General features: G+C 37.7%; 1 protein-coding gene and 1 pseudogene across 1 annotated transcript in view; both read right to left on the bottom strand.

The window, feature by feature from the left end:
• Positions 1 to 22,311, bottom strand: part of PIGK (phosphatidylinositol glycan anchor biosynthesis class K) — a 67,926-nt gene that overhangs the window by 6,740 nt on the left and 38,875 nt on the right. Inside the window, exon 10 of the mRNA XM_071564731.1 lies at positions 16,354 to 16,429. Coding sequence (XP_071420832.1) covers positions 16,354 to 16,429 — 76 coding nt within the window. The remainder of the gene's footprint in view (positions 1 to 16,353; positions 16,430 to 22,311) is intronic.
• Positions 6,483 to 6,598, bottom strand: LOC139676707 (5S ribosomal RNA; annotated as a pseudogene).

Genomic DNA, 22,311 nt, shown 5'->3' with positions numbered 1-22,311 from the left:
TCACATATGCTTTCGGGAGAAGATGAGAGAAGTCATAGTATAATGCTGTATTTAGGAAAAAAGTCCACCTATATCTATTTAAGGTATGTTAAGCAAATTTTTCTTTATATTTTAATCAAATTCACACCCATATATGAAGCCACGATCATGATTTTTCACAAAAGGACACCTAAATCAACAGCAAATACATTAATTACATTTGCAAACACAGAGGTTCATGGCAAATGAAGCATGCAAAAATACCGGGTGAGCAGCTTAATTAAGTAGACTTGGAATTCAATATTCGGTCACTGCAACTTTGAGAAATATCCTTCTTTTTTAATATGCTTACATTTCATTAATTTAAACAGGAGGATTATTAGCAGAAACAAGACTAAAGGCAATCAGTGCTCAGTACCAAGCCATAAACAGAACGGTAAAATTCTTGAGGTGCTTACATTGGAGTGGGTCAGAAAACTACAAAAACATGCACTAGTGAGGCAGACCTCAGCAGAGGGGAACCCCTAAAAATGATCAGATACAAAAGCAACTCTCTTGCTACTGAAACTTTGGGTTAAGTAAACAGAGACAGCAGCTGCAAAGAACAAATGAGGTGACAAGGGTGTGTGGAGGCTCCTAGAGGGACAAAGATATTTTGTATTTGCAAAAACAGAGTTGTGTAAATAACTCCAAGCTATTCTCAGAGCACTGCTCTTCCAACAGCAGGCACTGCTCACCTTCCCCTGGGAAAAAAATTATATCAAAGTCTTCTACTGAGCAGGTCTTGTTCATACAAATGCAACATCACGCTGCCAGCGGGATCAGACCAGAGCCCAGGCTGTATGTGCATGTGTGGGCTCCCACCTGTTTCAGTCTGGGAGAATTACTCCAAGTACCAGCCCCATCCAGCCCAACTTTTCTAAGGAGCACAGGACTCCCACTTCCTCCTATGGACTCTAACTTGGATTTCCCAGCATCTCTCTGAACCACAAGGCGAGCCCACCCAAATGCCTTTAAATCAAGACACTCTAAGGCAGGTTTTTTCCTTAATCTCATAAAATTAATTGCATGCTTAGAACTTCCACTATGAAGTGTAATTCTGATAATTCAAATTCAAGCAAAGTTTTTTCTGCTTATATGGAGAAAACACAATATTCATAAAATATTATGCTATTCCCTTCAAAGCAGTAGTGATGGTTCCAACTGCACTTTTTTCCCTGGATATCCCATAAGTAACCATTCATTTTCAGGAAACAGGCTGTATTAACAACACATGTTAGACTACATTAGTTCTTATATGCAATATGCCATATTGAGTAGAAGATCTAATCAAATATTTCAACAGCTACATTTGAAATCCAAATAAGTATTTCTTATTCATCTAGTTTTTAATGCTCATTTCTCAAATCTCCTGTATTTCTAAAAAAGTTCTCTTTTACCCGAAGCTGTGTGCTTCATTATAGGCATGTGCAGTGAAGCTCCATATTTTCTAGCTCCAGCTTGCCAGCTTAAAACAGCATTACATTTAAGAGGCAAGCATGAAGAAATGAATGAAGGAAAAGCAAGGCTGAGGCAAAAGAAGCCTTCACATTTGTAAGAGCAAGATCAAATATGGCTTTACTGTTACAGCAACATTTTTCAGTAAGAAACCAGTATATTACAGCTGGCGACAGAATGGTTTGTTCCCCACCATGACCCAGCTTTTAAAGGTGATTTGGTAGTTTTGTAATCACAAGCCAAATGAGCGTTCTTGTCCAAGTTTATATTGTATGTTATGAGAGCAGGAAAAGAGGAAAAAGAACTATTCTGAAATATCAACCCAACATGTTTGGCCACTCTAGCTGCTATAGAACCTTGGAAACAAATCACAAAACATGGTCACAGCAATTATACAGGCACTTATATAGTGGCTGCACTTAATTACACCTACACCAGAAAGCCATTTCTGCTACACTTGGTATGTCAAAGGACAAGGAAACCCAGAGAGCACATCCATTCCTGCAAAGTTTTCATAGGTAGTTGCTACTAAGAAAGAAGAACACATGTATGGTATCACAAATAATCACTATTCCCATGTAACATTTGCAGGACATGGGTCATCAGTTGAATACTATGTGGGGCTCAGCAAAGACCATCTGTCTGGAAGAGTGAGCATAGCTGAGCACTCACCCCCCTCCCAACACCCTCATAGACTAACACATGTAACATGTAGAGAATCCACATCTTTCCAAAAGCGAAGTCTTTAAAAGAAATAAAAGCACGATGGTCTTAGAGACAAAGCAGTTGCACCTTTCCTGCGTACCATCTCCACTCACTGCAGCTCACTGCCCTACTGATGCCCTGCTGTCAGTCCCCTGCAAGTACCCCCATCACGTGTTTGGCTTCAAAGATGGGCTTTGGTGTTCAGCACTCCTGAAAATATGTAATCGCTTGCTAATTCACAGGAACACCGAACCACAGGAGAGCTGTCACTGCTGAGTGAGGCCTCTCATCCTGGGGAGACACAGAGGGGAGTGGAGAGCTGGCTATGGCAGGGTGCCCCACACTGTGTGGGAAGGCCAAACATTACAGAAGGAATTCCTTGCATAAAGCTGAAGCACAACCTCATGCAAAGCATTTGCACAGGAATGATGATGTGGGATGCTGTCTGCTCTGTCCAACAGTCTGAACACAACTACACTGTTAGTGGAGTCTTCATTCATTTACCCCTTCAATTCATTCTTCAAATGGAAATGGTTTCATCACATTCAACCCTCTGAATTGTTTAGGAAAACAATTCTAGACAGAGCACTAGAGAGCAGCCTGCCAATATGTTTATCTCTGGCCATTCATCAGTCCTGTCAAGAGCTTGTGAGTTACATTGCTATGCTCCTCACAGCATGCTACTGAAGAGTAAACAAAATATAATTAACTAAACACAAAAAAATCACCAATAACACCTAGGATTACATGGTTAAGTGGGATAAATGTGTGAATATGTTTGGAGCTAACAGTGCTTTCCCCTGAGGAAAAGTGTTCAGAAAAGTATCTGCCATCACGGCACTGCAAAATAAGTCAAGATTGATAAAGCTCATATTTTTTCCTTATCAATGTGAGCTTATTGGTAACAGCTGCTTTTTATGCTGCATAATCTCAGAAGGAATACAATAGATAGAAGAAAAAATCTAACAAAACTCTTAGTACTAATTTTACTACTCACTGAAACACCATTTAAATAAACACTGTCCATCCGGGAATCTTTCATGTGTAGACAATAAAAAAGTAATGATTAATAAAAACTGTACAAGGTTATGTGAGAAATGAAAATGTTCCAGAACACTGAAGAGCCACCAGAAAATGGAATTAAATCTTGCATCTTGGACAGCCTACTATAACATACCTCAGTTACCTGCTTTATATACAAAGGTTCTGATCCTGCATATATTTAGTGACAGGTAACACAAACTAAGTCACGGATTTAGTCTTACACTCAAATTACACATCCTTGTACATACACTAGTGTTGTACAGCCCTGAGCAAGAAAATATGGAATAAAGACTAAGAAATACATTGCCCTGTGCCTAAGGAACTTACAGCACACTCTCCTTTCCCTCTACTCCACACACACCTCCATGCATGCACTTGGCTTTCTTATTCCTAGCATGATCATTGCAGGGACACAAATACAACACATCAGAAACCTGTAAACTGGAGAACTAATGTAACAGCCACAATGGATGCTGAGCCTCCTATCCAGGCCTCATCTCACCAAAACTGCATGACCACATCGTTGTTCCAGCTGGATAGCTCCCAAACACATCTCAGGGGAGAGAAGGGCTAAGGAAGAATCAGACCACTCTAAGGGATACATTAAGAGACACTAAAAGTGGGTCTTGACAGAAGCCACTCAGCAATGCCATGAAAAGTGGACAAGGCGGATATGCCTCACTCCTGCAATACAGCAAACCTCTGTCCTTTCACAAGTTTCTACTACAGACAGAGAAAAAATTCTGAACAAGTTAGGCATAATTTGGGGATGCCAAAGGCAGCATTTTCGTAGCCCAAACAGGCTTCTGCAGAAAAACTAAGTGAAAGCTAGAAAAAAGGCCCTTTCTCTACAGATAAACCCCAAAGTCTTACTAGTCAACGACCACGTAGGAGTATTGCTTACTTTCACATTTACCAGCCTCATTCCAAATGCAAAGCTTGGTCCACCAGGACTCCTCCTAAAGAACAGCTAAACTGATCTCCAAAATGAAAGTAACTCTGGAATAGTATTTCAGCTGTTAAATACTGTATTTGCCGTAAGAAAGAATGATTTAATTTACCATTAAAAGGCTTTGCTAAACCAGTTTTTCCTTTAATTAGGAAAGTCCTAAAATTTATTTTAGGTCAACCATAGATATTGAATGATTACACCACAGCTCTTTATAGGTTTTTCTCATATAGATAAGATTTACATTTTTTAAATATAATAAAGATTTAAAAAATAAATGTAGCAGTAGCTCTTCATTCCATGATATTTTCAGCTTTTAATTTACATTAAAAGACAATTAATAAAGGGTTTTTTTAATGTAGATTTCTACTGCTACTGCTTACTATAATAATAATAATGAACATGATAGTCTCTATAACCCCAAAATTCTACTGCTAGGAATTATGTTTTCTCACTAAGGTTTTTGTGGTTTAATTGTCTTCATGCAATATTGATATTTGGGACTTGGATGTAATTAAGAATAGGGGAACCATTCTTAGAATACTATTTCAATCCATTAAGTAAATTTTCTCACTATGACTTGAAAATTTTTATCTCCTTAATTAGCAGACCTACTATTTCCATGCCTAAGTGCACCTAAGGTATGTTTTACGATGGCCCAAGGAGAAAAAGAAAAGAAGAGAGAAACCACAACACATCAATTATGCCTCCACTCAATTGTACAACTATTTTAAAATGTGTGAACAGTTAAGACAAAATTGAAAAATTACCATAATAGGCTTTTGACACTTCCCTGCTTAAGCAAAAATTAATTCTAACTCCCTGTTTTTATGCAAAGCCTTTATAATTTCTCTAATCTCAAGTTCCCATGGGAGAGAACACAATGCTTTCAAGTACAAGTATGTGAGGCTTGGCATCTTCTCTTTTCAGTTATGCAGTTTATTTGATGGAAGTCTAAACTGCTAAGCCTCCCTTTGTGCTTAATATAAGCCATCCTCAGTGGAAATACAAGTTAATTTAAGTAAAATGAAGTTTTAGGAAGAATGCATTCTCTTGCACAGAAAGATTCACTAAAGCAAAGCTTTTTTAAATCCAGCATCTGTTCCCTGAATTGCTCCAGAACCTATAGTAAACTAAAAAGAAGCAAAAATTTTAAAAGGTACTTTTACATGTGAAACATCATAAACATAAAAGCAGTTTAATGGAACAGCTTATTTATCATTTTACTTTGTACTTTTCAGTTTCACCTTGCACCATGCATGAAGACACTCTTCCAATGTAATGAATTAGCATGTTTTCAGCGTAAGACATTAAGCATCATCTGTTTAATTTATGGTGATTATTATTAAAACCTACTGCTTGTGTTACAAATACACATCAGCTGTATTGCTGGTATACATTTCCATACACAGTAAGGTGTGTGGATCACAGACTAAATTCACTGTTGTTTCACAGCAGTGCTTAGCCCTGGACCACAGTCGAAGTATTTGTGTATCAGAGACTATGCTTCAGAAGCACATGGTGTATTCTGATGCCAACAAAACTATTAAGGTCACAGACAGCTGTGCAGACACTTCAGTCTATTCCCACGTGAGGCAGAGGTATATTATTTGCATACCATTATGCACTGAATGACTTACTCAGTATCCCCTCACTGAAGACAACTCATCATGCTGTATTCAGTTTTCCAATATTTGAAGGAAAAGCAAATAAATGGGACTCAGAAAGACTCACAATATCTAAGAATTTAGACTTATAAATGACAAATGCAAATGAATGTAGACCAATAGATCACAAAAAAAATCTCATGGAAGCAAAGTTGATGAAAAAAGTGAATTATGTCCTCAAGAGAGGACTAAAATGTTGAGAGTGAAAATGGCTGAAGAGATAATTTTAGCAAAAAAAAGCTCACATTAGCCAAGCTTATTACAACCACAAAGGAGACCAAAGAGTCTCAAAGCACAGAACTCAACTAAAAATAGCCTCCTTACATTTGCAGTGACAGCGGCAGTTCTAGTGTGAGCTGCCCAAACCAGAGATAGCTATTGATATTTCATCTACAGCAGAATGCAACATGATGTCAGCAACTGAGACCCATGGGACATGTTGGTTCTTCAGTCATCCTCAGGGCTCAGCGAGCAAAGATTTGGGAAGGGCTTTCCCCACGTGGGTGTGCCCTTCAAGCCTGCGCAGTGAATTTTTTAGGCGAGGCTCAGCGTGTGCAGAACTGGCCCTACCCTTTGCTCCTGAGGTTCATCTGCCACGGCTGAGCGAGCTTGGACAGTGACAGACAAGTCCTCAGGACTAGAACCTATAGCCCCCGGTGTTCCCAGGAGGTCTCCCATCCAAGTACTAACCGGGGCTGACCCTGCTGAGCTTCTGAGATCTGACAGGATCGGGTGCCAGGGTGGCATGGCTGTAATTTGGTTCTTCAGTAACACCTGCAGTACTGTGCATACCTGCTGATCATGTACATGGGCTAACATGACTTAAATGTGCCACTCATTTTTATTCCTTCCATAATTACAATGTTTTGAATAAACATCTCCCAGCCTCTGCTCACTCCCTTTTTCTACTTACCCTCCCTGATGCCAATAAAGCAATAAAGAAGAGAGAATATAAAGTATCTGTGCTTTGTGCAAAAAGTCAGAAGAGATTAACATAATGGTCCTTTACAGCCTTAGTCTGCAAATCAGAATCTCTCACTGTTAACCCTGGTTTGCTTTTTGCCGACATGCTATTTGAAGTTTACTTTAAGCTGTAAGCATTTTTGAAGCTGTCTCTTTCTGTAAAGCTCTGAGCACAGATACAGCACAATAGAAACAGTGACCATCACCTTGGAATCACCCTTGTGAGCAGGTTGTGAAGCACAATAAAAGCAGATCATGGCACAATTAGTCCCACACCAAAACAAAGACATTGAAAAATCAATAGTGCATATTGAAAGGTTTGTGCATACAGATCTTCTTACACATGGCTGGTTCACTGCAAAAAGGCACAAATCAGTTTTCTGAATGTAAGAAATACAAATATTTCAGTCCATGGTCATACAGCTACTACTGACCCTCCAAATGCAGTTATTTGAAGTTCAGATAAGTAAACTACAGAGACCTACAGCAGTATATAAAGCCTGGCACATTACAGTCACTTCCTGAACCTTTTTCTTCATTTTACATCTTAAATAGTGCTTATTAAAAAGAAACAGTTACAGGAATTACCTCTTAAAGAAGCTGCAAATTACAGCTTCCACAGAGCCAGGGCATCTTTTCAGATTTTTTAATAGTATATCAATAGTATGACAATTCTATATGCTGGTGGGTATGAAGCTGATGTCTCATCATCTATGGAATGGATGATGCTACAGTCACATACAAAGCCTCATATAGGCATTATTTTCAAGAGCAAACTGAGCACTGCCATGATATGCCCAAAACCATAAGTGTATTTCCATTTCAACTTTCTAGAATAACAATTATTTTCACTCTCATCTGCTTGTGAGAAATATAAACAAAGACTTTCAGAGAATACAAGTACACATCATCAATTCTGGCTGATATTGCCTATCCTAGCTGACTTTAGAAATTCAGACACCCAGCCAGACTGAAGAAATGCCTTTATTCCCCCCCAAGCAGTAGTTTTACCTCACTGCTGTGCTTAATGAGCACATGACTCTAACAGGACCAGGTGAGAGCAGAGTGTGGCCACCAGAGGGGCAGCCCCCAGTTAAATTGCTCCAAGCTGCCTGTCAAAATGATCTCCCATCCTGTGCCAAAGAATGAAGATATAATACCAAGCTGTATATTTAAAGGTTTTCATAGGTTGGGAAAAAGAAAAGAGACATGACCTCAGAAAACTGATAGTTCAGAGCTAGACTTCTTAATCCAAACTGCAGGATCTGGTCAGCCTAAAACAGTCATTTTGAATACACTCCATCAGCTGCATCCACGTCTGCTGTTGCATCTCCCTGAAGAGGTGACTGTTTCTAAGGGAGACTGTGGACTAGGGGTTACTGTCACCTTGCTGGGTGCCACTTATGTGAAGAAGGGATAAATTCAAATTCCAAGACATGACAGCAGAGACTGGACCCTAGACATGCCCAGATTAGCCAATTATGCACATGTACTTCAAATAGAATATTTTGATAACTGCTCAACTAACTGCTCTTAAGAGGATGTGTAACAGGTAGAAAGAGGTAATTGTTTTACTGGTTTTAAAATATATTTTGGTTTCATTTTTTAAAAATGCAAGGTAGGAGGTAAAGTTACATGCTTCAGGCATGAACAAGATGACCATGTATGCAACATTTCTAGCAAGAAAAAGCTACCAAACACTCTCTCAGATGTCTCTGGGAAGCTGGAACCAGCATGGCAAAATTTCCCCCCCTTGGCTTACAGAAACTGTTTGGTGTGGTATTTCAAGCAGGAAACAATTAAAAACAAGAACACCACAACTGACTGTTCAGGTTCCTCATGCAAGATACCTTTCAATGCATTTAGTTATTCAAACAATTGTATTCAGCTATAATTGGAAAAATTTAAAACTACATTCAGTTTCCTTGTAATGCTTGGTCAGCAACAAAAACCACTCATGCTTCTTTTCAGGCTCTGCTGAGCACTGCTGTGTTCAGACAAAGGAAGTGTTGCCCATTTGTTAGTATTTGGTACTCTGGCTTTACAGAAATGAACTTTCTTACAATTACTACTAGATTTTTAAGATTTGGGAGGCAGGATTTGAAAGAAAAATAATTCTAAGATATTTATCTTTATTCTGTCATGAAGACTAAAATAAGAGCTTCCATCTAATATTGCAATTTAACAAAGAGATAAACCAGCAAAACTTCCCCTGTGGTTGAGAAACAGTAAAATAATGATCATAGATAGGCAGTGTGATCACCCACATGAGTCTAATGGGAAGATGGAAGAAAAGAGACTGCTTTACTAAGCCTCTGTTTCCAGGGGGTTTCTCTCACGCTCAGATCAAAAACTTAACAAAACAAAAGCAGCCATGCCTTGTCAGTAAAAAAAATCATCAGTAATTTATGTTCATGCCACATCATTGTTTTCTGTCATTGGAAAAAAAATTATGAGGAAAGCAACAGCAAATAAAAAAATGTATTTTGTATCTTTTACAAAAATACTTTATGCTACACTCAGAAATATGCTGTATTTCAGGAATATTATTACTTTGCTTATGAAATTTCATTAGGTTAATGAGCAACTTAATTTCTGAAGAAGAAAAGAGAGACAACCTCACAGTTTGTGTGGACTATTGGATTACATTCCAAGGTGTTGACTACCATTCCTGACTCCACAGTAGTTCACTAGACAAAAAAACCCTGAAAATCTCTGGTTGCATGTTTTGCCAATAAAGCTTCTGTACCATCTAAAACCAAGTCAAGACTGTTTGGTGATTTCTTGGAGTGAGTCAGAGAAACGAGGGACTGTACCATTCTTAATATACTATATGACTCATACACACAGCAAGATTCTGCACTCAACTTTTATCAAAATATTAGAAGAAATCTTAGGGAGAGAACTTCAAATCAGCTATATGCACCAAGTAGCACCTAGTGTTGGCAGGAACACTTCTGCTGCTCTATGACATATTTGGTTTGGTGGTTGGTAAAAGTGTGCAGTAATAGCTTTTTATACAAAGTTTGGGGTTTTTTCTTTTGAGCAGTGAGATTTCTACTAGGTATCACAAAAAATTTAAATAATCTCACACTTATGCAGCAGTAAGAGAAAGTAAATCTATACACTATTTATAATTTAGGGAAAGAAGCAATTTCTTATTTACTGAATGACATCCAGTCATAATTCCACTTGAGACCACTTCCTCTGGAGTTATAAAATTCACAAACATATGTTTAATACAGAAAAGAAATTGAAAAAACCCAAACACAGAAGAACACATTAATTTCTAGCTCCTATACATCCCAAGTGCCCTAGATGGAGAAAGGCTGGTTCAGGAAAAGGTGTACAGCACACCCAGGTTTAGTTCTGCACAGAATGCCTGAGCCCCCTTAAGGACTTCAGGTAAGCTGGTGAGGAAAAGGATGTCAACAGATTTCCATGACGTGCATCGGAAACAGCTTTTCTCAGCTCTAGTCTGGAACAGACAGACATGAGCACTGACTGAACAGAACAGGCTGCTGTTCTCCAGACACTCCAAAGTGGCCACAGGAACAGGCCATGATAAGGGGACAACAGTGCCTTCAGCACATTGCTCAGAATTGCAATAGTAAAGCTTGGCCAGGCAGGTGTCCCAGTGAAAGCTGACACATCACAAGGCTTTTTGCTGGGTAGCCAAGCAATGTATTTTGTTAAAATACAACCGGATTCTGAAATGAGAGTACTTTGTAATATTTCCTCTAAAAATTCAATTTTCAATAATCCTGCAAAAATTTAGTTCCGGCACAGAAAAACATCCCTGCCTGAGACCTGTATCTGTGCTAGCAGGTGCAGCAGAGTCTGGAACTTTTGGCGCAAGGTCATATTTTATCTCTGACATCATCTATCTGAATACCACGACCAGAGTTCTAAAAAACAAGCTATGCTTTCAAGTTATTTTCAAACACAGTCACATGAACGGATTTTCAAAGAATGTATAAATAGCTGTGTCTAAAACTTTTTACGTCGAACCTGACACATCTAAGTATCACAAGCTGCTTTTGAACCTCTTAGCCTGTAAAGACACAGCAAAATGCAAGTATCACTTATCAAGGTACTTTAAGAGTTTTAATAAATTATTCTTTATAAACAAAACCTAATGTCTGCATCAAAAATAAAAACCTGGGTTACTGCTGTGCTATTAAACACTTTGCATACTTAACCAAAGTTCTGAGCACTAATGCCTTTATAAAACATTTATAGGAACAAAGACTCCACCATCAGGACAAATGTAACTGAGTGCCAGCAGAACTCCTGAAATGTAACAACTGACAAAGGACAATTACAAGGCAATGGGCGAGGCACCAGTGTGATCCCTGAATTTCCAAGTTATGCCTTCAAGAGTGTATCAGAATGCGATGGGTCAATTTTAATACAGAGCATTTCACAAAGACTGTAAGCCACATGAAACCATTTTAATTTAATGTTTGTGAAAACACTTAAGTCTGAGAGCTAAAATTGTTTTATTACAGATAATAAAAAGAGACTTCAAAAATATATACAACATAGTGTGTTCTATTTTTTTAATACTGTATCAATAATTTTTGGCAAATGATTCTAAAGAAAATCTCTGTCAATTAAATCAGTGTGAAACCAAAATAATATCAACAAATGCAACAAACTAACAGCCCTCCACTATGTGAGAATGAACAAAAAAATTAATCTCCAAAGCAAAAGGATTTTATCTGGGGGGATGGTGTGGGGTGGGTTGTGGTTGCAAACTTGTTACAGAAGCACAAAAATGATGGTAACAAAGACCTTGCAAGACTTAGTGCAGAACTGCAACTCTGCTGTATTCTTTGATGGTCACAGTCTGTGCACTTACAAGTCTGGAGATCGCCCTCCCATATCCTTCTTAAGACTTAGTTAATTTCCCTTATTGTGGACTGCAGTCAATACCCTCAAACTAGATAGGATGTAGCAACTCCCTAATGTTCTGCGAGTATAAACTCAGCAAAGCAAACAGAGCTCACATGAGCTGCTCAACTGGAATCTGGAACAGAGACACATTTACTCAACAGGGTCGGCATGATTTCCTGGTAATCTCCTGAAATTACTGAAGGCATTTTTCCTGAGGCTTCTACAGAGAGGCAGCAGAAAAGCATAGGTTAAAACTTCCAGAAACCAAATAAACACATACTTTCAAAAGGACACTCAGTTTAATTTAAGTAGGAGTTGACACCTAACATTCCCCTATTCATTCTACTAAATTCAAAAATATCCATGAACTCTTAAAGTAAATTTGCAACTGTAAACCATGTCAGATTTCCAGTAAATTGGGCAATTGCCACAATGGGCTGCAAGTCAGTTTCCTGAAATGTATGTATGTATGTATGGCCAAACTTCACGAACGAAGATTTGGGAAGGGCTGTCCCCACGTGGGTGTGCCCTTCCAGCCTGAGCAGTGGATTTTTAGGTGAGGCTCAGCGTGCGCAGAACTGGCCCCACCGTTTAAGTCCTAAGGTTTACCTGCCACGGCCGAGCGAGCTTGGACAGTGCCAGTGAAGTCCTCAGGACTAGAACCTACAGCACCTGGCATTTCCCAGGAGGTCTCCCATCCAAGTACTAATCCGGGCCTGACCCTGCTGAGCTTCCGAGATCTGACGGGATCAGATGTCAGGGAGAAATACCATCCTGGTTTAACAGCATATTTATTTATCTGCTTAATGTTTTGAAATGGACTAAAGTAAGTATGCAAGTTCATCGTGGTCTGAATTTGCTGTTTCATTTTGTTTTCAGTTATAACAACATCAGGAGATCTGGTGCTTATCCACTGCCTTTCATCAATAAAACATTCTTCCATCAGTAAGACACCTGTAACAATTTAAATCTCTTCCATATCCTAAATCCCAGTTAGGCAAAATGGGTTAACACCCACTGCCATTCCGAGCACAAGCACTGGCACTGAAGTTCGGTACTTTTATTAAAATATCCTGCTGAACTGCAAGGCCAGCAATGAATATCCTTTATGATAGATGAAAACAATCTTCTCAACTGTAGTTTCCCCTTTTCTTTGAACAGACTTGTTTCAACTAAAGACAAGAACAGAATTAAAGTAGTCTCTCCTTCTACTCCCCTTTCTGGTTTGGGGTTTTTTTGGCCTCAACCATTCATAAACTTATTCTGAGCAGCAGCATTGTATGCACAGCTCTACACAAAGAGCATCATTTAAAAGGTTGTCTTATGTGGGTATTATTCTGAAAATCCAATTTTTGCCATTTTACATGTTTACATTAATGACTGCACTCCTTTACCAAGCACAAGTGGTTTTTTATTTCAGTTAAAAGCACAATTTTTTTCTTTTTGAAAAAGGAGAAAGCTACTCTATTTACAAATGTCTGATTTTGGTTTGAGTCTAAAAACAAGCGGTCTAAATGTTAGTATTTGTTTCCATTCTGCTATTTATTTGCATTCCTTCATATCTGTATTTTCAATTAACCATGGTCTAATGCATTAAATAAAACATGTTTCTGAGAAACGGAACTGTGAACATTATAGGGTTATTACTCTTTTGTTTTTAGACTGCTATAATAATAAATAATTACTAGTGCCACAAAGTTTAGTATCAATCCCAAAATCAGATTCTGCGTTTCCTGTTGTTAAACAGGATGTACCAAGTCGCAAATTTTCTTGTGGAATAATGAGATTCGAAATAAAAAGGTAATGTCTTCCCATTAGTGTAGGACTTTTTAATATATCAGGGATGAAGTACTGAAGAGACTGTTAGAAATCACATGTAAGTGCCCAAGGAAATCACGCAGCATTTTAGCAGTGTTAAGGAGAATAAATCTACAGTGAAATTTGGATAGTATTAGCGGCCATGTTGGCTAAATATAATTAAAATGTACTTCAGCATTATACTGATTTAGGATATATGTCCATCACTGTGAAATTTTAATGTATAGTTGCACTATAAATATGCAATACTGATGCTGTTATTTCTGTCTAGAAGTAAACAAAACATGGGTTAACATGAGAGGAAACTTAAAAGAGATAGAGAACCAACAACAAATGCCTGTACAAAACCACAGTGATTATCCATTTGGATACAGTGCCCTAACACTATAAATACCATTCAATGGCTTTACTCGTGCCATTTTTTTATTTCTTATAATTTCCTTCTTTTTTCTCAAAGTGAAAAAAACACTTGTTCATAAAAACATTGCTCTTGCACTACGTGTCCCAGTTGTCCCAGGTCCCTCAGAAAGGGTACTTCTGGATCCCTGCAGCACTAGTTCACCAGATGCTGGGGCAGCAACACCCTGCTGATTACACCTCCTAAAAAAGGGCATCACCCTCACACACAGCAGGCCCTGGTGCCAAACTCCCTGTCACAATAGCTAATTAATTGTCTTATTTCGTTTCTCTCCATCCAAGACATTTTCAGTTCTGTTGGGTCTGTTTTGCTGCTTTGTGCAGACCACAGCTCTGTACTACTGGCAAGTTTAGCAACCAGGTAAAAGTACATAAAACCAGCGTTTTGCCTTTCCATGGTGCAATATTCTATTGCAATATAACACACAGCAGCCAAATGAACCCTCCATGGTTATTACCCACCTAATGTTGTAAAAATATTGCTATGACATTTTGTCTGGTCGACCATCTTAAAGGTTAATTCTGTTTCCTATTTGGAATTTTCCTCTAGGTGAGTCATTCCATGCACTTTCTATTTACTGATTCCAAACAACCTCCAAACTGTTTCATTGCTCACTCTCACTGTTAAGAACATATTGACTGGCTGCCTGCTCTGCTGTTTAATTCATTTATGCTGAGAGTCAGGCATGAAGACAGAATTTTAAATGTGACATTTGCAGGCTGTTGGGTCATTTCAAGCTCTGACAACACCAGGGAGTTCCTGACATACAAACTGGTCCTGATTTTCAATCTTCCATGTTCTGAACACATCAGAGATTCTTCCCAAAGGTACAGATTTCAGCTCAAAGTTTTAAAATCCCAAGTGTTTACATTTTGCAGAAAAGACTTGTACACTTTAAAGTTTTAGAATAAAGCTTATGTTTCCTTTAAGGTAAAACCAGTAGTGCCTGCAGTGTGCAACTCAACTGCTTAAAAACACTGATTGACAAAGGTATTTGGAAAGGTCTACAATTATAATTAATACTAATAGAGTTGTCTATAAAATTCTACGTGGGGACTTAGTGGACTTTTATTTGTTCTTGCTGATCTTTAAGCATTCAAAACCAGCTCAGTCTTAAACCATAGCTTTGTCTAACACTGTCTATACAGTTTATTGCTACCCTGGCCAAAACCAGTTCCCAGTTTTCAGTTTGAAAGTTTTCCTTATCTCAAGGCACTGAATGGACTGTACCATTTTGTTTCCCATGATGAACTATCATCTTCCTCAAACTTCAGGTCTATTTTTCAGAGTACCTCATTACCTGAAAGATTCCATACTGCCAAGGTACCTTTAGGAAAGCAGTAATCTGATCTGTTTGGTTCTGACTTAACAGAATTATAATTACGTGTTCCTGAAGCAGGACTCACAAAGTCTAAAAATTATTTATTTTATTCTGAGAACATTCCAAATGATTGCAACAGAGTGGGTAATTTTGCTTTCTTTAAAGCATCCCCAAAAAGGGAGGTGCTAAGTCTCAATACTCACGTTGTACAGAATATCAGAAGTTTTATGTATATTATTTGGCCATAAGCTTTTCCACACAACAGGCAGAGCCCTCTATGGCTAAATAAAAGAATGAGGAGACATAAAAATGCAGCCTGGGTATCTGATCTACCAGCAGGGTGGATTGAAAATCAGACCTTGAATTTTGAGAAAAGAGCAAGGGAGTATAGAACCTTCTGCACAGGAAAGATCCCTTCCTCCTCCTTGCCATAAACTGGGGAGGGGAAGACATGCTACAATAAAAACTGTAGTCTTCTATTCAATCCCAGCTCATATGTCCACATCATCACTCATTTGTTTACTTAAATCAAAATAGTATTGCTTTTAAGTAAAGACACAGTAAGGTACAATCTAGAAAAAATATCAACCTGCTTTTTTTATTTATTGTGTACAACAAAAGCTAAACAAAACACCTTGTGCAAAGCAGAAACTAAGATGGCATTGCTATAGTTAGAAATAAAAATGGTGCTAATTCAGAACTGTATTAGGAGGAGAGATTGTTTCCCCTGTTCAACCCATGATGACAATTATTCCACAATAATGATTCCATACTTTGGCTGCTTTTTCAGAAGGTGGAATATGATTTAGGTCAAGATGCAAATTCAAAGAAATTAATGGATTTTTTTTTCTTTTCTACCAGTAGACACACAACAATTCTAACAAGCTCTGAACTGTTAACTGTGTCATACAGCAAGCATCTTTCATTACCATGTTCAGAGTAAGACTTTTATAATTTAACAGTTGTCATCTGAACAAGAGTATCTTGTTTGTACATACTTCCAGCATAAGGACATTAATTCTGTGTGACCCAGAAATGCAGTTTAAGTATTACAGATGTTCTTTATTTTCAAACAGAAAACAGAAAGACATACCTGGTGTATTATCTGAGCTACAGGAAGTTGTTCAGCATATTTTAGTGGTTCTGTAGCCAATTCATCCTCTGGAAACCTGAAAAGAAATTCAGTTCATGTTTATCAAAATTAGTACAATGTCTACCATATTAAATTACTGAAATTGAGAGTTTCAGGGATAGTATTTTGCTTAGGATGAAGAAAAAGTGTATTTTGTGCCAGTAATGGAATACATTTCTTACAAAGTTGAGTGAAAGAATAAATTTATAGCAAACAGAAATATGTGTAACATTGTGCATTTTTTCCTTGACATAAAGCACAAATTTAGTAGCAGAAACCTAAGAAAGCCTTTACATTTAGTTTTAGGTGCATAACCTGGTGAAACCTGGACTGAAATTACCACAGAAAAAAGTCTTATGCGTTTACAGAGAAGATTCAGCCCTGTTAATAATACAAGCTTCTTCACTCATTCTGCCAATATAATTCAAATATGACCATCTCAAAAGGTAAGAGGGATTATTCACCATTTCCCATTTTTCCTGTAAGTGACATCAGTGTTTAGATGTGGTAGAAGTTCAACACCATGAGTATCTATGCCTTTGTCAGCACAGTAAGTAGTGTGTACTACTGGTTACCAAAAAGTCAAATAAAGTATGAAAAAAAGAGTAGAATACTTCACAAAGAATATGCATCATAACCCTTTGAACTTTGAATAAACTGTAGTTGCAGTTGAAAAACCAGAATCCATAAGCAGTCTCTTGAAAGAATATTTAAATGATAGTAAATTAATATGAAAGCATGTTTTAAACCCTTCAACCATAGTGCTTTCATCTACTGGAACTGCACAGCATGTGTTACATTTTCAAAGTATCACTCAAGTTTTTCATCAGCCATTCCTCTGTATTTCTGAAGAGTTTGGAATATAGGAATTTGAGTAATGTGACAAGAAATGAAGGGGGAAAATATCTCAATAGAAACAAGACCTTTCTCTAAAGTTAAAGCAGACAAAAACTGGGGCCAAGACATTATTTTCCAGGTTCAAATTACTACCTTATGCTCATTCTAGTCAAAAATTATACAGACTTGCTGGGTAAATTTACCTACAGACCAGCTGCCAGGTAAGAGCCAGAAACTACAGGCTTAGTCTCTGCATTGGGAATCAACCGGCTGTGGTAAAAAAAGAGGACAATAAGTGCACATCTCTCCTTTTTTTCCACTGCTGAATTTCAGCTGTGATTTAAAAGGCTTTAAGCTCCAAATAAGAGCCTGAGCATCCAGAAATTTGTAATGAACAGAGTATGAAAGTCTGAAAGTCTTACTGTAAAAGAAATTTAAAGGCAGAGAACAAAAGAAACACAGCAATACTTCAAAGATCATACTGACAGCCTGCCTAGAACTGTTTAATGTGCTTAAGAAAAATTAAGTAAGAATGCTCTGAACTACTGAAGTTAGTCTACAGATAGAGCTCATTTACTGATATGGTTTTTAGAGTTTCTGGATTATTATGACAATGATGAATAATTTGTACTTTCAACAAGAAAATATACTGCTGTTACAGTGCAACACAAACAAAAGAGCTTAGCGTGGGCTCAGCAACTCCACCACAGTTAGAGAAGGAAACTTTCCACTCACTTCCTTCCTACTTTCTATCTTTCGTTCTGCTTGGCAAGTACATTACAGTCAGTGTGAACTGGAGACTAATTCTGTTCTCCAGGGAGCCTGTTAGCTGACACAGCACCTTGACTTATGGGTACCAGCTACATAAACTCACTTTTTAGCCATAGTTTAGATATGAAACAACTGTACACACAACACAATATTCATCAGTATCCTGAGCGTTCCTCTCTACAGCCTTTAAAGGGACACTGAAAATCTGGAAAATTAGTAACTCAAATCCCAAAATTAAACTTACAGCTTCAAGTAACAGCTAAAATTACTATAATCTGCATGTTAGCAGAAATAAAAGAGAGGTTTGTCTCTCTGTTCTATCAAGGACCTTGTATATTTGGCAATGCTTTCCTTCTAGACAGAGTCAGTATTCCCTTGAATAGTCAAACATCCTCTTTGTCAATTGCAGAAAGGAAGACCTTCAAATGTTAAAGGATTAAAAAAGATAAAGCCAAAGGATCAAGATAATTTTAAGCCTTACAAAGCTTAACTAAACAAAAACAGGGAGGGGAGAATAGTATAAATGTGTATTTTAAAGTAGTTAGATTTAAATCAAAATTAGGCTGATAGAAATCTATCAACATCAAGAAAGGCATTTTTTTTTTCTAATTTACTTTCTGAAACAAACCAAGTCACATGAACTACACTGCATTTCATATATAAATAAATTTTAAGATATAGATTATGTAGATGCACATTATATTTCCATACACGTCTACATTTATATACCTACACTCTAATCCATGCACACAGGTATTTTGGAAGAAAAGTTCAGAACTGTTCTCTCAAAATTTCTGCTTAAATGCCATGAACCTTTTGCATATGTACTAGCTTTCAAATCTACAATAGAGTTGATTCTTCCCTCCTACAGATAAGTCCCCTCAATGGGTTGAGCACGTATCTCAATCTTTTATATGGAACTATAGTAATTAAAGCACGGAAGATCAAAACTCTTGACAAAAAACCTCTATGAAATATTGCCCAACTACATCCTCTACCTGGAGCAAGTCATCAACAAGTTAGCAGGTAGAATAAAGCAGTGTATCAGTAAACTTTGGGCATTTCAGGTTACCAAATATATAATTCATACTAAATGATCTCTGTAAATCTGATAAAAACAGCATAGTTGTCATTATTATGATACTGTGGTGACATCATCTAAAGCCACTGTATGGCAATTTGTCCAGTGAAAGAACATCCTAGTACTGTACTCTCAGATCCACCTGAGAACATACAAGACTTCACCATGGTTTGCCTGAATTCTTTGTTTCCACATCTTTTCCCTGGTCAACTATGAGAATATTACCACACATTTTTCTAGCATTATTCTCATATGCTTCTAGTCATGGTTCTAATCAAGAGTCAGAGCTAAACTGTTATTATATTCACTATTTACACGCATATTTACACTATTAAAAGCATCTAATAGTGATGTCCTTTTCAGCTAAAAAGTGGAATTATCCGTAGAAGTTATCTTGTCTTTAAAGCATTTCTAATTTCTAATTTTCCTATCAGGTGATACAATAATCTTTCTGATTTTCCTATCAAGTGATAGCACCTGTGGCACAAATAGAACTTTATGACGGGGGCATCTTCCAGGCCTTGGTATAACTATGTCAGTTAGACATACTACTTTCAGTATTCATATTAACAGATATAAGCAGTATAAATTACTTGAGGTGAATTATACTGCTTTGAAAGCTCCATAAATCTCCTTTTCACTTTTCAGAGCAAAGACCAGTTTAATAGTCTAATCATTTGTATAACAGGTATAAAACAACTTCCTCTACATTTCAGTTTTTATCTTACCAACACAACCCGTTGTCCAGCCAGTCCTTCTGAAAAGAAGTCAAAACTGGATGATGCAACAAGAAATTGCTATCCTATAAACAGCACTGAGGATGAAATACTGCATACAGAAGGCTTCTATGAAGCAGCATCCATCCTGAATGCTCCAAGAACAGGAGTAAAGTCAAGATTTGCGTGTCCTGAGAAAATGCCAGAAATGGCTACTGAAGCATAGAAGTCCCTGTGAGTGGGTGAAAGACTATTTTAACTATCCTTTTAAATAACAACAGATACAGCTCACTGCCAGTAAGATCAAACAACTTGATATAGCTCACAATTGGCTGAATTTTCTCCCTCAAGCAGGGGCTGAATCCCAAACTGGCTTCTCTAGGCATATGTTATGCCTTGAACAATGCACAAACATTCTCCAAAAGGACACTGGCTGAGATGAACCAAAAGGGTAATGGGAACCATAATAACAATGAAGCATAATGTGACTCCAACACTGTACATCAACCTGTCTAATTCACAAGCACAGAAGCAGCTTCATACTCTGCCTTTAAGAACATTACATTGGTTACCCCGGTCAGCTTTGCCATAGATGAAAGAAATACACCATCAGGGCACTTAGTACTAAGGAGAAAAACCTGCTGCCAAACTGCTGCTTCATTATACACGCCCTAAGATGAGCAGCCCACTAACAATGGCCCCCCCAGACTGGCAGAATTATCTGTAAAAGGCAGTCCTCTCCAAGAAAGCATACAAGATAGGAAAGCCAGGACTAGAAGTGACACAGAAGATGTTCTACTTCCTCCTCTTTAGCGGAGTAGGGAAGAGATCAGGATAAAGGTTATCTCCATTACAATCCTCCCAACTTTCTCTCTCCTTTTCACAGTGGGATACAAGCAAATTGGTTACTCTTTCCAGAGACAATTTCCAGATGCCTGGGGTGGTATTCACTTTTGCTCAAAACTAGTTATGCCAGGAAAATAATCCAAATACAAAACCATCTCAGTAGATGGAATTTGTGCTCAAATCACGTGTGGCAATTTGAGGCTGTAATTTCACAAAATTAGTTGGCCTCACTGTGTTTAGTTCATTTGTATTTGACACTTAAACCTTTATAAAATGAAGGGCTGATTTGTTGTAATACAGATTTTTGTTTGTTTAATTTCTTTCAAAACAATTCTATTACAGAAACAAAAGTAATTTTTCATTAATTAATTTTCCAGTACGGAACAATCGTTTCTGTCTCAATTAAGCATGACAGGAGAGTGCTGCCAACAGTGCCAAAGCAAGCTAACACAGTGGCATATCAGCAGACACGGCATCACACCTGACAGCTGGTAATGCAAAGCATAAGGAGATCTTGATTTTCAGGGAGAAGACTAGAAAGAAACGCAAAATCAGAAGAGAAGTGGGAAGCAGTAAGAGATAGCAGAATAGGAGGATCTTGAAAAATTCAACTTAAAAGTTATTTTTGTACTGCCACTGTGACTCCTTTTAGATGAAGGAAAGTGAGCATGAAACAGAAATGTAGAAAATGAATCTAAATCCAGTAAAATGTGTCATGATATTTAGTGAAATATCTTATTTGTTATTTGCATGCTCGCTCTTATAGGAAAAATCATGTGGAAGTCAATGTGTGCTAAAGAAAAATAAATTCCTAGCATCAGGAGGCAACACATTTTGTCACAAGTGCTAACCTAGCCCATGGTCTGCTACACAGAATAGCCGCAGTGGCTTTAGGGCCGAGATATATTTTATCTCATGCAAGTATTACAAATATACAGGGGGGGGAAAAGAGCAATGTGATCACCAACTGGTTTGCTCACAGCAGAAATGGGCTGTTAAGACACTCAAGAGACAGAAAAGTCTAGGTAACATAACTACTGTCTCATGTCAAATATAAACATTCATTATAGCAGGCAACAGGGCTAAAGCTAATATTTCTTCCTTCTTAAATAGTCTCTAGATTTCATGGTTTGGACAGTTCACACAATTTCATGCATATGACCCATGCACAGGTAATATTGCATCTCTTTTGAAACTGTTCCTTGATGGTAAGTCCTAATAAATAACCACCTCTCCTGGAAACTATACAAAATGAAAGTCAAAGAGTGTAAATGGGGTTAAAAACTGCCATCAGAGACAAAAATGCATTATGGAAGAAGGGGTTTGGGAATCACCATCTTTATTTGCTGTAGATGTAAACAACTTGTACAGCTGAAGTGCTGCCTGGGTTCTTTGAGATATGATTGCTGAATGTGAATGAAAATACTGGAATGGCTTGTCCCACTTCCAGAAGTAGCTCAAAGCAGAAAGAGAGCAACTGATGGACAGGCAGCATGAGACCAAAGGAAGCAAATAACACTGCAGTGCCCTGAATCAGACACCCAAGACTGAAAGGCTGAAATTCTTAATCTAAACCTGTGTATAGCACTGATAGCTTTATTGACTGTAAATACATGAACACACTTGCATCTGGCAATAAAAAGAAAACAAAATACCGGAGCTTTATGC

This window comes from Pithys albifrons, chromosome 10, assembly GCF_047495875.1.
Source record: "Pithys albifrons albifrons isolate INPA30051 chromosome 10, PitAlb_v1, whole genome shotgun sequence".
Taxonomy (NCBI): Eukaryota; Metazoa; Chordata; class Aves; order Passeriformes; family Thamnophilidae; genus Pithys; species Pithys albifrons.
This window is presented reverse-complemented; position numbering and strand designations above follow the sequence as displayed.